Here is a 22,977-nt window from a genome sequence, read left to right as displayed (position 1 = left end):
GGGTGGAAATGAGGTCAGGAACACTCATAACACTCCACATAAGTGCCGTACAGTTATACTCAACTTGACTTAAATGCTTGATAAGTATTTTAGACATTAAGCAACATTAATACTGAAGCAGCTGTTATATCCCGACCCAGCATAATGAGACCTATCACCAAATCAGCCAATGCTTTCAATTTCCAAACAAGCACATTTTCTGACAGCTCAACTGTGACCACGCAATACTCATGATGCCATCAGCATCAAGAAGAAACTGACTGTCACATGCTAAACTGGAGTCAGCCTTAGAGGAGGTCTACAGTCTGCAGATACAGTGATACAGTTTAAAAGTATGAAAAATATTTCTTAGATAAGGTGAAAGCCACTTTAATAACATAAACAACTTTTCATTGCTCTTTTTGGTGGTAATATATGTAACAAACGAAACAAAAAGACGTGTTTGTTTCTATTTATATTGCATTTCTGTTTTCCTGCAATCCCATAATGCAGCCCAAGCGATCTATGCTTCTACGACTGACATCTTCTTAATGGGCAGAAGAGTAAAACTTAGGTTTCTTAGGAAGGTCGTTGATTGCCTCTTGTGCAGCCTCATAGTGTGAGTGAATTTTCAGCCATTGCAAAAACAGGATGATGGGGATAACCCTAAAACACAGAGATGATGCAGTCAGGTCAAGTTTAAAAAAAAGTAAATGAAATGAACAAACACCTATTCTGAAAGCATCCGGAGGATGTGTTCGTACCTGTTGTTTATACTTTTCTTGAAGCTGGAGATAAATATGCTGAAAACAAAGACAGTAAAATGTCTCAGGCAATGCCAAGCCAAGAAAACCCACTCTGGAGCCTGCATGAACAGCCACTCCAGTCTGGGGAACAGAGACAAACAAAAGCATTTAAACTGTATGAGGCTGTTACTTTATTTTTTCAGTGCATGCAGCTAACTGGTCAATTGTGGTACCATTTCATGTTTGCATCAACATTTCTTAATTTGTTCCATTAAATCTGAGCAGATGAACTTAGTGGTTGTATGTTCAGTGTATTTTTTACCTGCGCCGACTCTGGAGTACGGTGTAAAATGACAGCATGAGAGGAAAGAGCAGGTAGGATAAGATTCTTGCTGGAAGTTTAAACATGCTCATATAAGCCACCACATTGCCCAGAAGAACTGAAACACAACAAGTAAGAAAAGCAAATGGTTTGCATAAGCTCAGCATAAACATTTCTGTTAAATCTAAACAACTGTGTTAAACAACACAGAAAATAGCACCTTTGAAATCAAATTAACAAAATTTTAAGTGAGAACTGGAGCGTTGTAAATATTGGAACATATGACTGACAGGTGTTTTTTGGTGCCTCGGTGTACCCTGTGAGATTGATTTTCAAATAACTACCTCTAAACGACTACACTTGGTTTTAGCCTTTTACCCGTAAAGACTGTATTGTTTAAAAATGTTAAATCAATGTGAAATCAAGAGAGCTGTCTATTTTTGAAATGCAAGCCATTTTCAATCTGAGACAAGAGCCTTTGCACAAATATTGGGAACCAAAAATACAACAATTTGCCATGATGAAGAAATTATCTACTAGTACAGTGAGTAACACACATATAATGGGTCAGTCAAGCGAAACAACAACAGCTGATGACAGAAGCAGTGCACAAACTGTGAAGAAAAAAAACCCAAACAACAACCTCCACAAAGCAGGGGTAAAGACATCGCAAGGGAACAAGACTTCATGAGCAGAAATACTAAGGTCATAATACAAGATGCCAACCCCTCATCACTAGACAGAACCAGAAAGCCAGGATGTAATTTGCAAGAAGGTACAGAGAGGAGCCACAAAGGGTCTGTAGCAAAGTCTTACGGGTCAATGAGACATGAATTAACCTCTACCAAAGTGATAGAAATGCCAAAAAGTGTGGAGAAATAAAGGATCTGATCATGATCTAAAACGCACAAGCTCATCTGTGAATTAATGTAAACATGTCTCAGTAATCTTAATAACAATTCCTGTTGATAGCAGCAAGATAAATACAGAAAAGTATACAGAAACTCACCGCCAACTCATACAAGATTTTATCAGGGGGATAAAGTGAAAGATTTTAGACTGGACATTCAATCAGCAGAGCTTAACCCAACAGAAAATAAACAACAACTGGGTTATCTGACTTCAATAAAGCATATCAAAAGAAGAAACGGTTTAGTGAGCCTCACAGGCTTGACGCACTTGAAACCAGATATTATTGGTGCCATCTTCTGTGTTGTTCAATGTGTGGTGTGTGTGTGTGTGTGTGTGTGTGTGTGTGTGTGTGTGTGTGTGTGTGTATGCGAGCCATACCATTCTGTACCATGTCAAAATGCATAGTAGCGTCTATACTTGGTTGATTCCTGGTCAATTCCGTCTCTTTAGAGCTGCCAATCTGCATGCACCTATTATCTATGAAAGATGTCTGTGAAGCAGTTTCCTCCTCCACCTTCACCTCTTCCTCATCCTTTACAGTACTATCTAGTTGCATTAAAGTTTTAGTCTCATCACCGTTAAGTGGCCCTTCGCATAGTTTGCGTATCGTCAAACACGGGGAAAGATCTGCACACGAGAGAAAGACATAAGAAAGTTGGCCAGATCACATGTGACTTAATTAAAAATGTCTTTAGTGATGCAACTTTCCCCTCACCATTGTGCAGGAGGAAATGAATGGCGTCTTTATAGCCGCTGTGGTAGGCTTGTTCCAGATCCTAAAGAAAGAAAATGTTACAAAATCATCTCCAATTTAGGTGATTTAATGACAGCTGTGGAGTAAAGAGCACAGGGACTAGAAAATGATCTTCAAACGAAGAAAAACTGACTTACATCTTCTATTGAGTCCCAGGTGTTGTCAAATATAACTTCCTGTTCCACATATGTGCTAAACTTTTTACCTACCTAGGAGCTGCAAAAATCTGCACATGGTCACTTTAGCATCGAGTGAATGCAAAAGATGTCTGACCTCTAAAGTCATGGGATAGATGGCATTGAACATCCTGACGATGTTTGCTACGTTGCCCTTCAGGGTGGCTCCACTCACTACTAAGTCCCACGTGCAAGTTGTGTCGGCAGGGCAGATGTCAATGTCTCCAGAGAACGGAGACACTGTCAAGGTTTGACTGGGCACTACTGGCTGGAAACTGCTGAAACCTCCATCCATATAATACTGTGAGAGGAAAGATGTGAGATTACATATAGGATACCGGGATACAGAACTAACATTGTGCTCTAAATACGTATGTGAAAGAGTTATCAAATACTCACTACTCCTTTGAAGGATGGAGGATGCGTACCACAGTAGCCAGGTACAAAGCAACTGCACAGCAGAGCCTGATGACAACATTGAACAATTAGTGCTATGATTCCGTATCTGTACAAACTTTTCTTATTTGTCTATCTTTTCCTTCCAAACTGCTCAGTTTACAGTGATCAGTCTTGATCATCATCTTCATGGAACCTCACCTGCACCACATCCTCTTTGGATTGAAACTCAGACATGACAATGTGCTTGCCGTCCGTCAGGCGGGTCATAGTCACAGCAAGACGACCACTGGCCATTCGGTGCGCATCAGAGGGAAGATATTTGGGTAAAACATATTCTAACCAGTGCAAAACGTTGATTGAGGGGTTAAATGGTCCAAGTGCAAAAGCTTTCATCTGTCTGGCAAACTGCAGCATCTCATCCCGAATCATTACTATAAAACAGAAAACGTTGAGGCAGAATTAATGTAGTAAAATAATAAAATAATGTAAAATTACATGTGGCAGAAGTAGATTTGGAACAAATTATGTTGAAGGAAGTCACTCACTCAGGCTTATTTCACAGACCACAGCAGCTGCTACCAGAGATCCAGCAGATGCACCAAGGACACATGGTGCTGTGCGCACTATCCACGGTGCATGATTTAGGAAGCACTGGGCTACCCCTAACTGGTAGGTTGCCATGAATCCAGATCCAGAGAAAGAGATGGACTGAGGAGCATTAGGATGATGCCAACTGGAAACTCCTGGAACCATTTTCTAAAGTAACTTAATGTTTTTTTAGATATGGTGAAAAAAATCTAAATTTTATTTTAAGTCAAATCTAATTTAATTCCAACAATGTTAAATGTAGACCATGTAAAAGCAGGCTGAGATATCCAGTGAAATGTGGGCAGCAGTTCACAATCGATGTTTTTGAGCACATCTCTATTAGACAAGCCACATTGGTCACGTCCATGTGACATAAAATGACTCTCAAAGACTTCTGTCTTGAGACTTCGTCTGTTTTTCATCATAAAGTCGAAATTGATTTTGGTTTGCTTATCACAGACTGGCCTCCATGTGATGCTATTAAATAAATGAAAACCAGAAATCCAGCTTTTAGAAATAAAGAAATAAGAACTAAAGAAGAAGTACAAATTCATAGAAAACCAATCTGATCACGCCACTTCATTTAGTCACTTTCAGCATTTGACAGCTACTGTTACTGCTACTGTAAAAGGACAACTAAAGCACTTTATACACAGCACAGCTAGAAATTATTACATTAGACTGTAAATATATGTGTAAAATAAAAATGTTAATATTTTTCTTAAACCGTTACATGTACGTGACCTTGTATTATTTTTTCCCAGTTTGTGCTGCTAAACGACCAACTGTAAATCTCAGTGCAGCTTTTGCACCATAGATAGTTTGAGACTATTACAAAAAGCAATTTCGAATTTTCAGATTTAGATCTTATAGTGTGTTTCTCATATTGTCATGGTATGTTGTGTCTCTGCTCCCATTTGTCTCTTGCTTTGATCTTTATGGTGGAGACTAGATCATTTAGCTAAAGTTCTATCTACTATCAGCACCTGAGGTTGCTTGATGATCATATCCTAATCTGTTTGCTTCTTATTGTTCTTGTTTTCTCTGGTTCCACTCAGGCCAACCTGTCTAAGCAGAGGGGCACACTGAGCCTCCAATGCCACCTAGTGCTTGCTCCAGTGGGGTCGGTTGAATTTTTTCTCATTAATTCTGAACTATCTTAACCATATTGAAAATGAAGTACCTTTGAGAGGATTTCTGTTGTGATTTGGTAGTATGTAAATAAATCTATAGTAGAAATGCCAGTATGTTTTTTACTGACCGTTCTGGCTTTTTTAATGCAATCACTGGTTTCATATGATGGACTGAAGTAAATTAAGAGATGAAGTTAAATAAAGCTAAAGCTAAATGGAGCTCAAGCTAAATAAAAATTGTCCTTATTTCTTTTTGTTTGTCTAAAGTCAACTTATTGTGTGTAACAGCAGCTCAGCCACAGCCCCTCTGCAGGTACAGATGACAGCATTAACACTTGTGCACTGTGCACACCTATGCATTTTCCTCGTGTTGCCTCCTTGTGACCTAGCTAATACTGTAATTAACACATTTAAACAAAAACGAAGACCTACGTTATGTGTGTTAGGGGCACATAACTCTAATTGTGACCAGAACTTTATAAATAAATGCATTCATGACAAAGTGTGTAGTGAAAAAAGAAGATGATCCATAGCCATATAAAAAAAACATTTAACACTGCACTCAGGTTTTATGCCATACAAAATATTTATTTTACAAAGCATGAAAAAAAAGAAATTAGCCTATGGACAGTGCACAATTATAAAGTTACAACAAACAACATAAACAAATATCATGCCCTTAGCTCCTTGTAAAAACTTGCATTCAAATGTTTTTGTGTGAACATGAACAAACTTCCATCTTTCCACCTTTTACCTGCAGGATTTCGATATTGTATGAAAATAGTTGATTAATCTGTCCTACAATTGTGTTGAGCAAGCCTGAGAATTGTAAGTTATGATGATTATGTGGCTGGTTGAACATCGATGTGGTTTTCCTCGTCCCATATTATTAGTGTTTGTTCTGATCACGTACACATTGATTCACAGCATTACGAACAGCAATCACACAGTGCAAAAATTCTAATGCCAAACAGTGCATTTAGTTTAACCGGAAAGTTCATGTTATTTTCAGAAGCTGAAACAAGATAAATACACTTTTCTATTTCATAATGTTTGTGTTGTTATAATGTACTTGGCATATTAAATGAATTTTTTATTATCTCACTGGAGCACCAGCTGGAGGAGTCTGTGGAGACGCACGGTCAGGGGAAACCTCAAAATGGTCCTCACTGAACTCGTGCACAGGACTGCTTTCTGGAAATTCCCCGTCTTGAGTTGGAGTGTGTTCTGGGGACTCAGCGGGGTCAATCTGCTGTTTCCTTATGTCCTGTGGAAGTTTCAGAAACCTGACGGAGGCCAGACGAGAGACAATATCAGTGACTCTGCAAGTTTTTTGTGGAGAGAACAGCGAAACTGAAGGACAAAAAGAAAGAGACGGAGACCTGAACAGGAGTTTTTGTCCTCGTTCTTTTTTAATGATGTTCAGCTTGTAGTAGTGCCGCAAAGCACGGGACATTTTCTCATACGTCATATTGTCTCGGTTCTGTAAAAGGGATCATACATCATCAGAGTCTCTCCACTTGTGCTCATTTTCTCTGTATGATGAACCAACGAGACCTGGATGCTCACCTTGTGGTTTCCCCAGAGACGTGCCAGCCCATTTGGATCAACCACCCTGAACACCAGGCTGTCCTGGTCTTCCCATCGGATGTATTCTTGGTAACGCTCGTCACACAGGAGCTGATACACGTAGTCCCACAACAGTCTGCATTCTGGCAATGATTAAAAACAACAACAGTGCTTTAGGATTAAAGACACTAAAAGATATAATGCTATGATACATTTATTTAATGTCCATGATACAAGCATGTCAATCTAAGAACTTAATTAAGCACTATTTTAGATATTATAATAGAATAAAAAGACTTATTTCAACCAGCCAGTCTAAGTGCAAGTGTGTCTGAAGTTTTTGCCAGGTTTTTGCTTGATGCAGTTTAAAAAAACAATACAATTTAACAACGTGAATCACTTTGTTAATATTAATGTTGCTGTACTACCAGAAAGCTACTTTAAAATGTAATGTAACTACTAGTTTAATTACAAGTTCACTGTGCCCCAACACTGCATTTGTGTCTGAATGAAAACTTTACTATGAGTGCTAAGAAATGAATGCAAAACTACCTGGGATACGGCCATTGGCTTTGTGCAGTGGGCTCCTTGGCTTCTCTCGATTGGACAGGTTGAGAGGCTCCTGGACGATGTTCTCTTTTTGAGGAGGACACTGAACTTGGCTGTGGGGCAATGTAGTGCCAGTTGCTGACCCATCTACAGAAGAGAGAGAAAGACACATCATAGTAAATAATCGACCACTACACACCACCATATTTGTATTTTAGTGGTTTAATTTACGCACTACTGTGGGTTACTCGAGTGGGGTACGTGTAAAATATTAAGGGCTGATCTCTGCGAGGCGACTTTGGCTTTGCCTGGCTGTTCACTGTAGTTACGACAGCTGCCGACACTGCGGTGGTGAAAGCGACGGAAACTGTGAGAGAGAAATATGGGGAACTGTGAGAAAGAGCTAAACTGAAAGCAAAACTGATTTTCGAGCAGACTGGGCGTTTTACATGAATAGGTATATTACAGGCTAATGCAACAGTTTAACATAAGGAGGCCACTACAATACTTGAATACAGTATGAAGGACAAAGTTATTCTGGACTGGATTTGTAAGATCATTGGTTTCTAAGTAACCATGACACACCCTCTGGCACAAATCCTACTTCCTACAATGGAAAGCACCTTGATAATACAGGGAGAAATGAGAAATGTGTGTGTTTGTATCCCTCTACAGATGAGGAAATGTCTTCACCAAAGAAAAATAACTAAGTACTTGAGTGCTTGACTAGGGTTTTTGCTCTTACGCATGTATGTGATGGCTGCAGTTGCAACTAAGCGTTTTACATACAATGCAGAAATATTATTAAATATTATGCTATTCTTACTAATAGTCTATATATGTTAATGTATGTTTGAGACAACAAGCCGCTAGTGCTAAAATTAAAGGATATAAGTTTATTGTTAGAGCTAATTTTTGTGGAGTTTGACTAACATAGAGCTTAGTGGCAAGCCTGCACCGGTCGGGAAGTGAGGACGTAGAGAATCAGAAGCCATATTATTATTTTGTTTTGTATTATTATTATTATTATTATTATTATTATTATTATACATGTCCTCGCAGAAAATGTGAAACCAACCTGGGAGTAAGCATGAATTCCTGCCATGATGTGTTTGTACATGCAAGTGTGGCTGATAAGGAAGTATTTGCATCAGCTATCAAACCAGGATAAACAAGTTTGATTTGAAACTCAACACATTTGACCAAGCACCATGTATTCATGGTTCTGAGCTTTTGTCACTGCCCTGCATTCACGAACTCTGTTCCACAACCTTAACCAAACTGATAGATAGATAGATAGATAGATAGATAGATAGATAGATAGATAGATAGATAGATAGATAGATAGATAGATAGTACTGTACAAGTAAAGTTAGTCTGCATTGCCTTACTGAGAACTAGAAGTCTGACCTTGGATGTCATTGACTGAAGGAGGCTCGGGTTCTGCGACATCTTTAGTGGCGATCTGGCAACTGCCTGGACTCTGGATGTGTTGAGTTTCCAGGGAGGTGGATGCATTAGGGGCTTCACAGACGGCACTCCTCCTTTGCTGTTTTACACACTGAAGGATCTCATACAGAACATCACCTACAGAAATCCAGGGAGCACATGTGAAAACGTGCAGAAAAAACCAGCCACAGTACGGTTGTAATGCCATTAAGCTCATGTCTACCTGAGCTCGGGCAACGCCGTCTGAAGTCTTCCTTGGTGAGCAGACACAGGGCTCTGCCATTCATCTCAAAGCGTCCCTTCTCCGGCCTGCGCAGTGAGTACTCCTTCTGAGCCCAGTGGAGCCAGTGGGCCACGTCCTCCTTATCCCACAGAGACGGGTTTATTCCTGGAAAAAACAAACGCACATCATTCACAGACCTCAAGGTTACAGGTGTTGTTTGCGCTGGCAGAGCATGCTGCCTGAGTCAGGTAAACAACGACTTACGCAGCCGTCCAGGTAGATGCCACAGGTCTTCCTGGGTGGGAGGGCTGACAAAAGGGGGCTGGTGAGGGGGGGAGTGGTGCACACTGGGAGGAAGGTTGGCTTGCCTTCCATGCATGATGGATGAAGGGTTGCTTTCTATCTGCGAAACATCCACACATATGCCCATAAGTCCACACAAACACTCACCTTCCAGTGGTCACACAGAATCAACAACCCTAAACTAAACTGTACCACTTGTTTTTATTATTATCAAAGTCAAGCTGCAGTTGGCCACGTCCTTAAATGTAAAGCATTTAATCTCCCCATCAATACATTTAAGCTCCCAGTTTGTTTGTTTTTGTTTTTTTTTTCACAGACAGCACAGTTATTGCACAGTTAATCCCTAAAACCTAACCTTACCTTGACCAAAGGTGACGGGAAAGCTTTCTCCATAGAATAAAGTCTGTTTCTAATCGAGTGCACTGAACACAGGACGAGTCCTTGAACGAAAAACACGCAACTTGTCCAACAGTGAAACAAACTTCGAGTCAAACCTTCCGAAACTCCATTTCAAATGAAGACTGGAGAATAACTTTCGAAGTGTTAAAACTCTACTATTTTCACAATCGACCCTTCCGGGAAATGAAAACGAAAGAAACATAATCCTTGCAAGAGGGGGGGGGGGGGGGTGTGTGCGCAAGATAGGCTGATTGGAGGAAGCAATGGCAGAGGACACTTCCAATATATCTGACTACAGCTGTTCGCAGCGCGATCCAGCAGCATGTTGACAGTCCTGCCAATGATCCCGTGGTAATAATCGATAATAATGAATATATAGAAGTGAAGTGTCGCTCACACTTTCGTTCTTTAAATATTTGGAGTGAGAAAAAAATCTGATGAAAGCTGGGAGGAATTGGTGCGACTGAGGACTGTGGGAGTGTGAAAAGTGAACGTGATCTCGTCCTCGGAGCTCCTCCTCTTCCTGCTCCTCCTGCACAACACCAACAGACCTGCGACTGTTCAACCCCACGTCCGCGGAGCGACAGCAGCCGCAGCCGCTTCTAAACTAGCGTGACGGTCCAGGTGAGTTGTTAATCCAGCCGAGAAGCCTGTAGTGGTCCAGCCTCATGCAGGCTGTCATTATTCAGTTATTACAGACGATCCCTGCATGCAGAAACAAACAGGATGAGCAAGTTGGTTTACAGTGAACAATAATAATAGTAGTCCAAGTAGGAATCACTGTAAAAAGGTTTCAGTCTGACATTTCTTTCACTGTATAACATGCCATTTCCCACACTACAGACCCACAGGAAGGATCCCCACACTACAGTAGATGACAAACTAGTTTCAGTGTTTTCATCAGACTTTGTAGTTTTGAAAATAATTTGAAATCATAAAAATTGATTTGTAGCCAATTTTATATGCAAATATCTATGTGTATTATTTATCCTCCCCAATCATATTTCTCCAGTGATGTGGGCTGAAAAACTGGGGAAGCAGTTAGGCCACCCGACACGATCAGTGGCCGGGTGGCTGGTCAGTAAGATGCTCACAGTGCGAAACCGGGTCCTCGAGGAGAACGCTGTGCAGTTGTGTGGGATCCAGCCTGGGGATACAGTGCTGGAACTGGGTCATGGCCCAGGTCTGGGTCTTCAATCAGCAGCCAAACTGGTCACCGGGCCCACAGGACACCTTATCGGAGTGGACTACTCAGAGTACATGCATCAGGTGAGGCATGAAAAGTGTAGCTGCTAGTCTGGAACAGTACGGGATGCATCCTCCTTTGATAGTAGCCTTGCAGCATTATTCCTCTCTTGTAGATGGCAAGGGAGCAAATGAAGGAACTTGTGGCCAGTGGGAAGGTGACCCTGCACCATTGTGATGTAGCAGCAATGCCTCTAGCAGACAGCACAGTGGATAAAGTCTTTCATTGTAACTGCTACTACTTCTGGCCTGATCTCAGGAAGGGAGCTGCAGAGATACGCCGGGTAATGAAACCAGGTAGGACATGATGATGATGCAAGACAGTTTTCAAGATAGGACAGCACTCCTTGTCAAACTTTAACTTTCATTCTGACTCATGTTTTCAGCAGTAACCCTTCTTCAGTGTGCATGTAGACAGTGATCCAAGTGATCTTGAAAGAATGAATCTGTCTGGTTACAGATGACTTGTGATCATGATTTTTAATCAAGCATTGATGTTCAGGAATACACATTTTTAGATTTACTCTTACCCACATAAAACAAGTTATATGGATATTTCTGTAAATAAACAACAAAAGGAGTGTCCCATGCAATTCTGCCCTTGACAACAAACATGCTTGCAGCTTATCGGATGGGAAAATTTCATTATGTGCAGCTATGGCATTGAAAGTTTCTACTGTGTATATGAAATATTTATTTGCTTTAAACAAAGGGCTTGGGACCCAACTATTCGCACTGGACTGAGTGTGTTCTTTCTTGTATTGATGTAACACAAAAAGAAACACTTCATTTTTAAGGTACTTTTATAATTCACTGTCAGTGTCTCAGATGGTCTATTCTGTAGTTTAGATGTCCTGAGTCTTTACGTCATGCTTTTATGCACAAATGTCATTCATTTTCTCCCTATTAACAATCCCCAGGAGGCCTGATGGTGACCACATTGAAGTTGTCCAGTGTGGCTACTTTTGCAGCAAAGCGAGTGCTTCCAGCGGCGAATTGGCGTCCTGAGTCTTACATGGAAGCTTTGATAGATTCTGGCTTCACTGATGTCAGAATGGAGGACAAACTGTTCAAGCACATTGTTTTTCAGGCCATCTATGCCACTGCCTTAAAATGAGATAAAAATAAAATTGCAAATAAAATATTGTGTAGGGTATTTCTGCCCCAATTCTGTGACTGAGAGATTTTGTATAATTCCACTGAACATGAAGAAATAATAACTGTGTATAAGTGCCACGTTTATAGATGAAAATAATACTATCTACCATATTCTGGAATAGTTTCAGAAATGTAATCAATATGCATTGTTCAAATAAATGAATTAAATAAAAATAAAATAAAAAGAGGAAAATGTGGTTGATGCCATTTTGATTTTCCTAAACATACAAATGAGCCACAGGACTTGTCCAGGAAATGTTGTTGTGCATAAATCAAACAGTAGGTGGCGACCGTGGCCGGTGGAGAATAATCTGCCATTAAAGCAGCAGTAGAAGAAGAAGACGACGTTGAACGCGGGTGACGTACGGAGGGAAAGTCAAAAAGAGGTAGTGTCTGTTTTTAACAAGTCAAAAGTTAAAGCTAAATAACTGCTGTGAAGTGACCAACAGCTGTCAAAGCGGATAAAAAGTAAGTGTTTGGCATTTGATGTTGAGTAAGCCACGTGTTATTTTAATTCCGGTGTTGTTGTTGTTGGACTAGCATCCAAGCGGATCACTGAACGTTAGCTAGCGTTAGTTTAGTTAGTTCTCTGATAACTAGCTCGTTCAAGTAGCTAACAATTGGTAAACTAACGCTGCGCAGCTTATCATGTCAGAATGAATGAAGTCGTACTCAGTAAGTTACATTTTGATCTGGTTCAAATGTCAAGTCACACCAGTATCCCATTTAAAGGATGCAGAAGGCTTCACGTTTGAAGCGCGAACTTCAGATGCTCAGCACGGAGCCTCCTCCCGGGATAACATGCTGGCAAACGGAGGAGCGGATAGACGACCTCCGGGCACGTAAGTACTTTTCCACCACATGTAAAACAACAACTTCCAATCAGTTACAGAGCAATCTTTGCGTGGTTAAATCCAAGTCCAACTGTTCTGACACAAAGTAATAATGATCATTCATAGGAATGATCATTTAAACTTCTAATTCACACTTAGATGTAATGAACTGTTCTTTGTTATTAGCTTTATATGTTGTGCATTGCAGCAATTTGCGACTGTATTCCAAATAATTAGGACTTAAACGTCCTTGTCAACATTTATTGTAAATAAATTCAAAGTCCAGTAGTTTCAGACATGTATCTAGACATTATCACAGTGAGCCGTATATGAGAACACAAATGTCCATGTCAGAATGCCTGGTGGTTACCCAGACTTTATCTTATATAGGTAATGTCAGAGTGACATGTACCCAGGCATCCCTGCCCCTTGCTAATATCAGAGCAAGCTAATTTTCTCCCTGTGTGAGAATGCATCTGACTGCATCTGTCCTCATAATGCCTGGACTTGATTCTCAGGTGTCTGCTCTTATGATGATGTCTGCTCTTATGGCAATCCTCCCAATCAGTCAACCGCGATCAAATGGGAAATGCCACAACTTTACTTACATTTAATTTCTAACGTAAAAATAGTGCAGAATCTTAAATACTTCATCTTCAGTTTAAATATTATTACTTCAAGCTATTTTAAATGTTACAAAATCCTCATATTCTTAAATCCTCATTTGTTGTTCCCAGGTTTAAATGGTTTGATCTAGGGCCTCTGGACTCCACTGCAAATGACAAATTAAATGTTGATGTTTCTTTCTTTCACTCTACAGAGATAGTGGGTGGATCAGGAACTCCTTATGAAGGTGGACTCTTCTGCTTGGAGGTCAAGGTCCCAGAGAGGTAACTTTAGGTTTAACAGTGATGGACAAGTTCTCCTATTGTATGTAAGTAGGACTGACCTGCTGTTTTCTTCTTACAGGTACCCATTTGAACCTCCCAAGATGCGATTCTTGACCCCCATCTACCACCCTAACATTGACAGTTCGGGACGTATCTGCCATGATGCTCTCAAGCTCCCACCAAAGGTTGTGAAAGATTTCAGGCACAAAGAACATTTTGTTTCACCTTAGCTATCTGTCCCTGTTAGTCGGCTGTCAGATACATTGGACAATATATCATTGTACATATGTTAGATTTATTGTTTTATGTTATATTTTTAAATCAGGGTGCCTGGAAACCATCTCTAAACATCTCTACAGTCCTCACCTCAATTCAGCTACTGATGGCAGAGCCCAATCCAGATGACCCATTAATGGCCGATATAGTGAGTCACAAGTAATTGTGCATACACACACACCAGACTGTAGTATTTTAGGGTAGCATAACTGTGACAATCAATCACCCTGTGGTTGTTTATCAGTATTGTAGGTTGTTATGAAAAGTTTTAGGTTATATTTGCCTGTTACCAGTATTCAGCAAAAAAAGAACCAGTAAAAAAAAAAAAGCAACTTAACAGAGCATTCAGCTGTGCATGCCTGTTAGACTCTGGGGAAAATCGCACAGGTGGCAGAAGAGGAAATAGCAGAGTAGTGAGGCTGATTTCAGCAGTCTCCACCCCCAAAAAGGAATTAAAAATCAGCAGTGTGGGATTACTTTGGTGTCCCAAAAACTTTCTTCCTTGAGGGTGGATATGTATTTTGCAAAAAATGTGCCCAAATAATGCATTCAATTCTTGACTACGATTACTAAATAAACGTGAGTGTGTGAGTGGAACATAAAAACAGGATCAATCTGCGCTGTGGTGCACCTTTAGCAAATTGACAGGTATTTTAACATTTGCTTGGAAAACTAGTGAAGGCATTTCTCACTATTTTGAGAATTTATACAAACCAGACAATAAACAGGTTAATGCAGAAAATAATCAGCAGCTCATTTCATAATAAACTAAATGATGTTATGGTTTACACTTTGTACAGGGAGTAATTGAATAATATTAATAATTGAATACTCAGTTTACTGTTTTATTAAATGTTTTACTACATGCCACAATAACTTGTTTAAATATGACAATGTCTTTACCACCATCACAAAAATTCTGTCACAGTATAAAGGTTGCACTAGAGAGTATTTTGATCATAATTCCGTGAATTATCGATCTAACCCCAGTGTGTATACTATACACTTATACTTTTAAAGTATACACATCGGCAACTTGTAGCTCAGTTGGCAGTCGTCTTTAAACCCCAGAGTCAGTGGTTCGACTCCTGGTTCCTCCTGGCTACATGTCGAAGTTTCCGTGGACAAGACAGTGACATCCCACAGTAGTGCTTTCATCTACTATCTAAAAAACAATTTCCTCAAGGGGATCAGTAACGTAAGTCATTATTATTCATCATTAAAGAGATGTTTTCATCTTTTGAATGCAGTCATCAGAGTTCAAATACAATAAACAGCTGTTTTTGGAGAAGGCCAGGAAGTGGACACAGGAACATGCTGTTCAGAAGAACACGGTAAGTGTACTGTGGTCTGTATTTAGAGTGGTTCTTTATTGAAATTGGTTTCCTCTTGAAGATTTTAAATTATTTAATTTGTATTTAGCAATTGTTTCTTTCACTACTGCTGCTCTAAAGCACTGTTCTTCAATTGTGTTATCGGTGCAAATGGCTTGTTTTAGCCACAGGGTGGTGCTGTCTTTCCATAATAAAATGCTACTTTAATATTACCCTCTAGTAAATTTGTGTAGCACCTATGATATATAGTCTAGTGCGAATACCACATTTCATACTTTTCAAAGTGGAGTAGTGTTTCGAAAGTGGTTTGTTTGTCTGAATAGTTTATCTTCCCTTCAGGGAGTCATGGAGGGCAACAAAGAAAATACTCCAGATCAGAAGTCACGAAAAAGAGAGGCTGACAGTGATCAGCAGGAGGTAGAGGAGCCAGCTAAGAGAACCTGTCCATAGTTCCCACTTTTATGTGTCACATGTTCCTTTTCTCCAGAGTCACCATGTCTTATACACCTGTCTTTAAAAGAATGTTTTTTATTTTTCTTGTTTTTGCAAATATCTTCTGTCTACTATGTATACAGTCCTTAATCACGAAATATGTACATATTTATGCAGTGTGTGCTTTGTGTTATAAATGCTATGTGATATTAAAATTTTGATCACAAATTGATAATTTTTTTTTGTCTTCTTGTGTAGTGCAAAGTTGTTTCAGAATAGTGGCATAAGCAGAGTGGTTGATTTATATACAGTTTGAAGATTTTATTCAAATATATGCTTAACAGTTGTATACATAGTATGTACATCCTAGATAGCAAGACAGTTTTTTTTTTTTTTTTTTTTTTTACAAACTAGGGATTTATTTCTTAATATATAAAATTATATATTTTTTTGCTGTTTATTATATAAAAAAGGAGACAAACATAAGGCTGTAGTGAGTCAATACCATGCTAGATCAGAGGTAGTTACATCTTATTTACATATTGCTTGCCTACTCTAATGTCTGTAGAAAGATAGCTTCATCCCATTGACTCTATATGACTGCTTGCCTCCTCTTGGGTCAGAGTTGAAAATTGGAGACAAACCCATGTAAACCATATGAAACTGTATGTGCGATATGTTTCATGTTGCATTTTCCTGCTAGTTGAAGACAACAGTTTTAAACAGTTATTACAGTTACAGAGAAATATACTGTATCCAGTAACATTTTTTTGTGAATGAAAAATGTTAGCTTACCCTGGTAAAATGTATTGGTGTGTGTGTGAGAAATCCCTTTATTTAGAACAGACCTAGCAATAGGAGAGAACTTTTAAAATTTTATTAAAAAAAGAAATAAGATACCTCCAGTTAAAATGAGCAATCTGTAACCTCTACGCTGCATGTCTCAAGATCACATTCAGTATAAACATGTACACTTAAAATTTTACTGGTTCTACCTAAACTCCCCCAGGCTAAACCACTGATTTGTCTGATGCTTATATTTCCAATGTAGTTTTAATTTTATGTTTTTATTATTTGAGTTTTTTCTTTGTCGTGAGTTAGTGGCTCATAGTCCATCAGATTGTGCTGTATTGTGGTGTTTCCTTTAAATAGTCTGTTTCAGAGGGAATTTTTCTCTGCACGCTCCGTTTTCAGAGGCACTTTGTTGTGTTCTCATAGACTTCTCAATAGAGTACTCTGCAGTCTCTTTGTGTCATTCTGAGGTGCTTGAGGATTGATAAACCAGAACTGGTCTTGCTGCTGCTGTTCTGTCAATGTTCATAGTGTCTCAGCTTTTCAGACAGCTAGCTTGGAGGTTCATGCATGAGAGGCAGTCATGGTAGAGTGATAAAGATGGCAAGTGTTATGAATCACTTCTTGATCCAAACTCCTCAGACATTCACTGTCGTCCAGGCTTCCACTTTCTGTCACTCTGTCTCTATCTTTGATTGTGGTTATCTGGCAAGGGATGAGAGCAACAGAGGAAGCAGAAGAGCAGTGGGAAAATCTGATTGGATCCAATCTGGGCTGGAGAGAGGACCCCCCACTATATGGGGGGTCAGCATCAGTGAGCGACACGTGTGTTGAATCGGAGTAAGAACTCTTCTCTGTCTCCACAGAAACTAGAGAGTCCAGAGTGCGATCCCGGCGCAGCTGTGGACGTGCTTTAGGGTGAGGCCAGAAGAAAAACTGGGATTGGTCTCGTGTAAAAAGGAGGAAGAGGAGGGGGTTGAGACATGCAGGAAGGGGCTGGAGAAGCAGCAGGACTGATTTTAGTACCTCTTCTCCCAGAGAGAGGAGACCCAGCAGGGAGCAGAGGGACAGAAAAGCTACTGGTACATAAAGGAGTCCATTGGTGAATATTAGCCAGGCAACATGTTTGATCATAGCACAGTCCCACAGACCCTCACACTCCCCTCTAAGTAATTCCCAGTAAAGGCGGATGTATGAACCTGTGACTATAAGCAAGCACAGGGTGTTCATCATAATGAGCGCCAAGGGGAAGCCCAAAGAGGATGGCAGCCGAGAGGGTGTTGGTGGCAGTGGTGAGGGAAGGCAGAATGGTGAGGACCTGTACTCCCCAACTCCCACCAGTGGAAGAGAGGCAAAGGTAAGGGAAAGAGTGAGGCAGAAAAGTGCACATGTGCGTACACTTCCAAGGGATGGGGACTTTCCATAGGCTCGGGCACATGTCACGCTCACGCCGCACTGAACAGCTGCAAGAGTCAGCAGCAGCACACTCACTTCAGATGCAAACACCCAGACCCAGCCTGTTGCTTGACAACCAGGACCCCCCTCCCAGCGGGCTCCATGTTGACCAAACTCTCCTAGCGTAAGAGCGTCCACGAGAGCCAGGGTACACGTACACACGCCTGTCAACAGATTTGAAGCTCCCATGCACGCCACAGTGAAACGGAGTGGTGAAAGATAGCCGGGTGAGCTGAAGAGGGACAGGAGCAGGAGGGAGTTCCCCAACAGAGACACCAGAGAGATGGACCACAAGCCAACACGAACAAGCCAGCTGCCCAACAGAGAATCACAGGGACGGAAAGGACCTGCAACACAACAAACATACAAGTCATCAGCTGGCATTAAACAAACTGTTAATGGTTTCTTATAATTCTTGTGGCAGAACATTCTACCAGTTGACTGCTAAGGCTTACTAACAGCTTGAGTTACCTGGTGTAGGTGTGCACTGGACACTGGTCTGTAGTTTGGATTCCTCTATTTCCAGTTGGAACTCCTCTAGGTCAGGGTCATCTGGAATCAGTTTGAATTGGTAAAATCTGTTTAGCTCGTGTGAGGGTTACCTAATTCTGTGGTGTTTATACACAGTAATTTTGTAATGAGAGAAAAATGCTTTCTAGAAGATAATAGGCACTTGCACGAGATGAGATCATCATGACTGTTTTTCTAACTATTAAAGGTGAATAGATTCCAATCTGTCATATCCCATAATTTAATCATCTTTTGTTATTTTTGTATGTCATTGTTACCTTTTGGTACACCCAGCTTTTTTTCTCACCTTTATTGCTAGAGGTTTAATGGTTTTAATTTCAACTTAATTTTGGTTTATTGGTGGTAGTATTTTATACCTGCCAGCTGCCAGGTAGCTGTGGTTTTGATAAGGTCCTGACATGTTTGAAGTTGGCTTGTGTCAATAATTTGGAATGAGCACAGGCATAGGGCTCAGATTTCCATTTATTACTTATCTCATGATAGGTAGGCATACAACGTGCAACAAAATCTATATGATGTGCTTTCTTACAGTGTGTGTCGGTGTGAATAGGGTACATGGATACGGTCCTCTTGTGTAGGTCCTCGTCAGCGTTACTCTGCTCAGTGTCCCATTGACTGTTTGCCTTGTAATTGTCACAGGAACCATATACACAGCACTGGTAGGCGTATGGCATCTCTATCACCCTGTAAAAAACAGGTGGAAACGATATTTACAGTACATTAGGAAAAGATGCTTTTACAAATTGTGTCACCCAAATGCATGGAGAAGGGTCTACTAAACCTTCAGGCTTGCATGACGACCTTTTTATTTGCCTTTGAATCTGTTTCCGTAACTTAAGATAGTTTTTTCAAGTGTCTTAAAACAATAGTCAGGTGCCCATATGTACAGTACACTGAAACAGGTTATGCTGGTCATGTGAAGAAAAAAGATGGATTCCTTTTTTACTAGAATAACTGTAATGTTGGACAATTACGTGAGTACTGAAGAATCTAACCCCCATAATGTACTTTGGATGCACATTAGGAGTGGATGTGTTGTAAATGCAGCAAACAAACTTTTAATGTGTCTATGTTTATGTGAATATTGTTTTAAGGCCTAGAAAAAGGTGAACCTACATGTGAACTATATAAAGGAATTAGCCATCTTGAGAAATGTGGAATATACATTGGCTCAGCTGTCTTCGTTGTGGATGTTTGTGTGCAAACATTTATTGTATATGTTCAGTGCTTTTATAATGGCTCTCTGCCAGGAGTTCTGTTTGGTTTGATGTTCTACAGTAATGCTGACATTGCCTCATCTCGTCTGTCTTTGAAGCTCACTCCATTTTTGCTTCACTGCACCTTTTTAGGCCTTTAGGGATTTTTGTAACAGGAATTAACTTGCTGCTGAAAATGCTTCCTCTTTGTTAACATTCAGTTCATGAATGACTTCACATTTATTGTCAACCTTGGTTACTTTCTGTAAAATGAAGATATTATTATAACATTGTGAGAGAAAGGATAATTAAAGGTATTGGAAGGGATGTATTGTTCTATATAGCCACAGGACACACACCTGGGTAAGCTATTATCCTAAATCAGTTTCTTGTGATTTCAAAAGAGTATGTTCCATATTGGGAAAATGATCAGTGGTGTATGTATGTGTTACCTTATGCGGGGGAAGTGCTCGGGACTAAAGGACTCATATAATTCTGTGTTTCCCCTCAGCTTGAGATGTGTGAGACTTCCCAAACCAGCAACAGGTAGTGAGCTGAGACGGTTTTCAGTGAGGTCCCTAAAATAAATACAAATAAAAAGAAATTGAGACACGGGTGGTTATCAGATCAGACCAAACATAAACAAAATGTGTTTTCATTTCTGATATTGCAGAAGGTCATCCATGGTAATAAAAAGGCCTTGTCTCTTAGATTGTGTAAATGTTCTGACAAAGTTCTCTAACAGATTCCTGCTAGATACGTCTGTCAAATGTAATGCATTTACTTGTTTAGCTAGGCTAGGCATACTTCAACTAGTTACCGTACAAAGAAGCAGTTTGTTTTGGCAGGATGTGAGATGAGTCTCATGGCCACACAAAGGGGATTTTTCAAACAGTTAATGCATGTCAGTGTGTTCTGTAGACTCAGCCAAAGACAACTCGTTTTTCAGTGGTACCCACAGTCAAGTATGGAGTGTAAGGCCAAGACTCTGACAGCCTAACTTTAATTAAAGAAACACAAATTTGTCATGCCTCCTAGGCAGAAGAGTGACACTGCTGAACCACATGAAATAAAGAGCAGCCTTAGTTAATGTTATTTATCTGTGTTTACTCACAGTTTGATCAAAGAGTGAAATGAGACAAAGGCATCCGGGTGGATCCACTCAATCATATTCCAGCTCAGATCCCTGACAAAAACAACAAAGTTTACAGAAGTTACACACTTAATGTTGCACCTTAATCACCACTAGATGTCAGTACCAGGTCATAAGTGCACACAATGTATTCTTGCCCAATCCATTTTGGCCTATGATATGTATCTAGCTGAGTCCCTCCAAACACTCCTGACCTCTAAGGCCTAATCCTGGAGATAGAACGAACTAGCAATTAATAGAAAAAGCAGAATATCTATCAAAACATCAGAATTATGTGTAGCAGAATCATGCTTAGTCTTTCTTCTTTCCTACTCAGTTAATCATCTAATGAAACCTCTGATATATCTTGTGACTCCATGGTGGGGCGATGACCCTGGTGTTGGTGACCACATATCTAGAAAATGTGTTTCCACAAAAAAAAAAAAAAAAAAAAAAAAAAAGAATTCATACTGTGTAATGTGTAGTTGCATCAAGTTTACTTACAGTGCTCTTAGAGATGTGAGCTGCTGGAAGGTGCTTGACTCTATCCTCCTTATTTTGTTATGCTGTAGCCCTCTTGGTTGGTGAAAAATACATACACATAAGTACAGTAACGTTCAGAAAATCTGTGACCATTTAGGTATATTAATGCATGCATGTGTTTAATTGTTATAGATATAGATATATAATACTCACATCTCTTGCAGTGCAGAGCAGTAGTAAAAACTGGGCAGTTCCTCTATCTGGTTGTAAGACAGCTCCCTACAACAATACAAAAAGCACACACACAAAATACACATAAGCACAGCAACCAGATGTGGATTTGTAGCGTGGGAAATTATGGTGGTGACGGGATTATTTGGGTGAACAGTCGGCTCTGTGAGCAAGGCGATATAGCAGGACAATCATTTCGCGGGGGGTGGATTGGATTGCATGGCAAAGTGATTGTATGAATGATTGCTTGGGGGTACAACTGTCCACAGTTGGGTTTTGTGTATCAGTTTTTGTACCTCCACCACCAACCCCCCACCCGTGTGTATGTACTCACAGCACTCTGAGGCGAGGCAGCTGCTCACACAGATCCAGAGGGAGAGTTGAGAGACCAGCACGAGTTAGCGTCCTATACAGAAAAAGAGAACCCTCTGATCATTGTTGAAGTGCAAGCAAGCGAAAGGATCCCCCAATCCCGTGAGTCTAACTTGGTCAGACAGGGAGCTGTGTAAGTTTGCCAAACCTGGCACTGGCTGGCATAACTAGCCTACCCCTCCCTGTCCTTTTTTCAGAGTCTACTGTTTTTTTCCCTTTCTCCCCTAAAATCCTAAAACACATATCTCATTTTTTTCACACCGATTTCTTTGCATGTCTTTTTCATTTTTCCTCTCACCTGTTTGCACAGTTTTTCCTTTCATTCTCACTCGGGGGCTTGTACTACTGAACTAAGTGTCTTCTCACATTCTTTGTTGCTTTATGTGATGATGCTCTAGTGATGAAATAACACTTTGAGTGTGTGTGCGGTGGAATAAAGGACACACTCACAAAATTTCCAGGCTGGTGGTTCCTTTCAGATCGGGAAACTCTTGAATCTGGGTTGCTCCATTAAGGGAACTACAGTGAAACAGGGAAAAAGAAATGTTGGAAAACTTTTTTCTTTCCCTCTCTCTCTCTCTCTCTCTCACGCGCACGCACGCTTACAGACTTTGTCTAACAGCTCATTTCAGCCATCAGACTTAAACTCCAACATCAACACAGGCTGTTTTGGCTGTCTCAGTAGGCATCATAAGTCACACCATTCAACATGTTCTTACAACACACTCTCTCTTACCACATCAGTACACAGCACAGCAATACACTAACACAACATCATTCAGTAGTCCATTACACATGTCCACTCAATTCTCACTGCAAGAGACAGAGGATGATTTAAACAGTGTTTGGGCTAACTCACTGGAATGGTTTTTACTGACCGCATACTTACAGTGTGTGCAGCTTAGGTAAGAACTGGAAAGCAGATTTTCCCACAAACTGGATGGGGTTCTCATAGAAATGACTGCAAGAAAGAAACATAGAAATTCCTTTGAACATATTCAGATTAATTTGTTTTGGGGAATGAGTTGTGTTGTACATGATAGTTGATATTAAACAGCAATTATGCCTTTTTCTACTCGGTGCACAACGTAGCAGTAAGGATAAGAACTAAGCTCA

General features: G+C 40.2%; 5 protein-coding genes across 9 annotated transcripts in view; 2 read left to right on the top strand and 3 right to left on the bottom strand.

The window, feature by feature from the left end:
* Positions 1 to 527: 527 nt before the first annotated feature.
* Positions 528 to 4,041, bottom strand: LOC113167179 (patatin-like phospholipase domain-containing protein 2). The gene is made up of 9 exons (XM_026367593.1): positions 3,834 to 4,041; positions 3,487 to 3,719; positions 3,289 to 3,354; positions 2,987 to 3,190; positions 2,675 to 2,735; positions 2,338 to 2,586; positions 1,048 to 1,165; positions 744 to 866; positions 528 to 645 (listed from the first exon to the last, which is right to left on the bottom strand). Exons 1-9 carry the CDS (start codon positions 4,039 to 4,041, stop codon positions 528 to 530), a joined length of 1,380 nt encoding a protein of 459 aa, XP_026223378.1.
* Positions 4,042 to 5,571: 1,530 nt separating this feature from the next.
* Positions 5,572 to 9,667, bottom strand: etv7 (ETS variant transcription factor 7). 3 transcript variants are annotated; one of them, XM_026368058.2, is made up of 9 exons: positions 9,463 to 9,667; positions 9,064 to 9,202; positions 8,800 to 8,964; positions 8,538 to 8,714; positions 7,363 to 7,494; positions 7,131 to 7,274; positions 6,579 to 6,721; positions 6,392 to 6,492; positions 5,572 to 6,295 (listed from the first exon to the last, which is right to left on the bottom strand). In XM_026368058.2, exons 1-9 carry the CDS (start codon positions 9,493 to 9,495, stop codon positions 6,106 to 6,108), a joined length of 1,224 nt encoding a protein of 407 aa, XP_026223843.1. In that variant the 5' UTR covers positions 9,496 to 9,667; the 3' UTR covers positions 5,572 to 6,105. The 3 variants fall into 3 exon arrangements, with proteins under 3 accessions (XP_026223843.1, XP_026223844.1, XP_026223845.1); XM_026368059.2 differs by having other exon boundaries at positions 9,064 to 9,198; XM_026368060.2 differs by lacking the exon at positions 7,363 to 7,494 and having other exon boundaries at positions 9,463 to 9,665.
* Positions 9,668 to 9,810: 143 nt separating this feature from the next.
* On the top strand, positions 9,811 to 12,088 carry zgc:194242 (uncharacterized protein LOC100005854 homolog). The gene is made up of 4 exons (XM_026368086.1): positions 9,811 to 10,125; positions 10,514 to 10,770; positions 10,863 to 11,043; positions 11,667 to 12,088. Exons 2-4 carry the CDS (start codon positions 10,516 to 10,518, stop codon positions 11,861 to 11,863), a joined length of 633 nt encoding a protein of 210 aa, XP_026223871.1. The 5' UTR covers positions 9,811 to 10,125; positions 10,514 to 10,515; the 3' UTR covers positions 11,864 to 12,088.
* Positions 12,089 to 12,238: 150 nt separating this feature from the next.
* On the top strand, positions 12,239 to 15,893 carry ube2t (ubiquitin-conjugating enzyme E2T (putative)). Of its 3 annotated transcripts, none has more exons than XM_026368082.1 (8): positions 12,239 to 12,290; positions 12,637 to 12,746; positions 13,558 to 13,627; positions 13,707 to 13,812; positions 13,953 to 14,051; positions 14,924 to 15,048; positions 15,154 to 15,237; positions 15,577 to 15,893. In XM_026368082.1, the coding sequence occupies exons 2-8, from the start codon at positions 12,638 to 12,640 to the stop codon at positions 15,656 to 15,658; spliced, it is 675 nt and encodes a 224-aa protein (XP_026223867.1). In that variant the 5' UTR covers positions 12,239 to 12,290; position 12,637; the 3' UTR covers positions 15,659 to 15,893. The 3 variants fall into 3 exon arrangements, with proteins under 3 accessions (XP_026223867.1, XP_026223865.1, XP_026223868.1); XM_026368080.1 differs by having other exon boundaries at positions 12,250 to 12,372; XM_026368083.1 differs by lacking the exon at positions 14,924 to 15,048 and having other exon boundaries at positions 12,250 to 12,372.
* Positions 15,894 to 15,965: 72 nt separating this feature from the next.
* The window catches only part of LOC113167429 (leucine-rich repeat-containing G-protein coupled receptor 6), a 33,917-nt gene continuing 26,905 nt past the window's right edge, over positions 15,966 to 22,977 (bottom strand). The window contains exons 9-18 of the mRNA XM_026368046.1: positions 22,751 to 22,822; positions 22,312 to 22,380; positions 21,824 to 21,895; positions 21,472 to 21,537; positions 21,280 to 21,351; positions 20,758 to 20,829; positions 20,096 to 20,221; positions 18,977 to 19,131; positions 18,388 to 18,468; positions 15,966 to 18,263 (exon numbers count right to left, since the gene is read on the bottom strand). Coding sequence (XP_026223831.1) covers positions 17,026 to 18,263; positions 18,388 to 18,468; positions 18,977 to 19,131; positions 20,096 to 20,221; positions 20,758 to 20,829; positions 21,280 to 21,351; positions 21,472 to 21,537; positions 21,824 to 21,895; positions 22,312 to 22,380; positions 22,751 to 22,822 — 2,023 coding nt within the window. The 3' untranslated portion in view covers positions 15,966 to 17,025. The remainder of the gene's footprint in view (positions 18,264 to 18,387; positions 18,469 to 18,976; positions 19,132 to 20,095; positions 20,222 to 20,757; positions 20,830 to 21,279; positions 21,352 to 21,471; positions 21,538 to 21,823; positions 21,896 to 22,311; positions 22,381 to 22,750; positions 22,823 to 22,977) is intronic.

This window comes from Anabas testudineus, chromosome 7, assembly GCF_900324465.2.
Source record: "Anabas testudineus chromosome 7, fAnaTes1.2, whole genome shotgun sequence".
Lineage (NCBI taxonomy): Eukaryota > Metazoa > Chordata > Actinopteri > Anabantiformes > Anabantidae > Anabas > Anabas testudineus.
This window is presented reverse-complemented; position numbering and strand designations above follow the sequence as displayed.

Coding starts and splice junctions, on each gene's coding strand:
- etv7 (XM_026368058.2), bottom strand. CDS start 9,495: ATGGAGAAAGCTTTCCCGTCACCTTTGGTCAAG. Junction 7,275..7,362: donor CACTCGAGTAACCCACAGTA/GTGCGTAAATTA, acceptor TCTCTTCTGTAG/ATGGGTCAGCAACTGGCACT. Junction 6,296..6,391: donor GGACAAAAACTCCTGTTCAG/GTCTCCGTCTCT, acceptor GGCCTCCGTCAG/GTTTCTGAAACTTCCACAGG.
- LOC113167179 (XM_026367593.1), bottom strand. CDS start 4,041: ATGGTTCCAGGAGTTTCCAGTTGGCATCATCCTAATGCTCCTCAGTCC. Junction 3,191..3,288: donor CTCCATCCTTCAAAGGAGTA/GTGAGTATTTGA, acceptor TTCCTCTCACAG/TATTATATGGATGGAGGTTT. Junction 1,166..2,337: donor TTTTGACATGGTACAGAATG/GTATGGCTCGCA, acceptor GTTGTGTTTCAG/TTCTTCTGGGCAATGTGGTG.
- ube2t (XM_026368082.1), top strand. CDS start 12,638: ATGCAGAAGGCTTCACGTTTGAAGCGCGAACTTCAGATGCTCAGCACG. Junction 12,747..13,557: donor GATAGACGACCTCCGGGCAC/GTAAGTACTTTT, acceptor TTCACTCTACAG/AGATAGTGGGTGGATCAGGA. Junction 13,628..13,706: donor GAGGTCAAGGTCCCAGAGAG/GTAACTTTAGGT, acceptor TTCTTCTTACAG/GTACCCATTTGAACCTCCCA.
- zgc:194242 (XM_026368086.1), top strand. CDS start 10,516: ATGTGGGCTGAAAAACTGGGGAAGCAGTTAGGCCACCCGACACGATCA. Junction 10,771..10,862: donor ACTCAGAGTACATGCATCAG/GTGAGGCATGAA, acceptor CCTCTCTTGTAG/ATGGCAAGGGAGCAAATGAA. Junction 11,044..11,666: donor ACGCCGGGTAATGAAACCAG/GTAGGACATGAT, acceptor AACAATCCCCAG/GAGGCCTGATGGTGACCACA.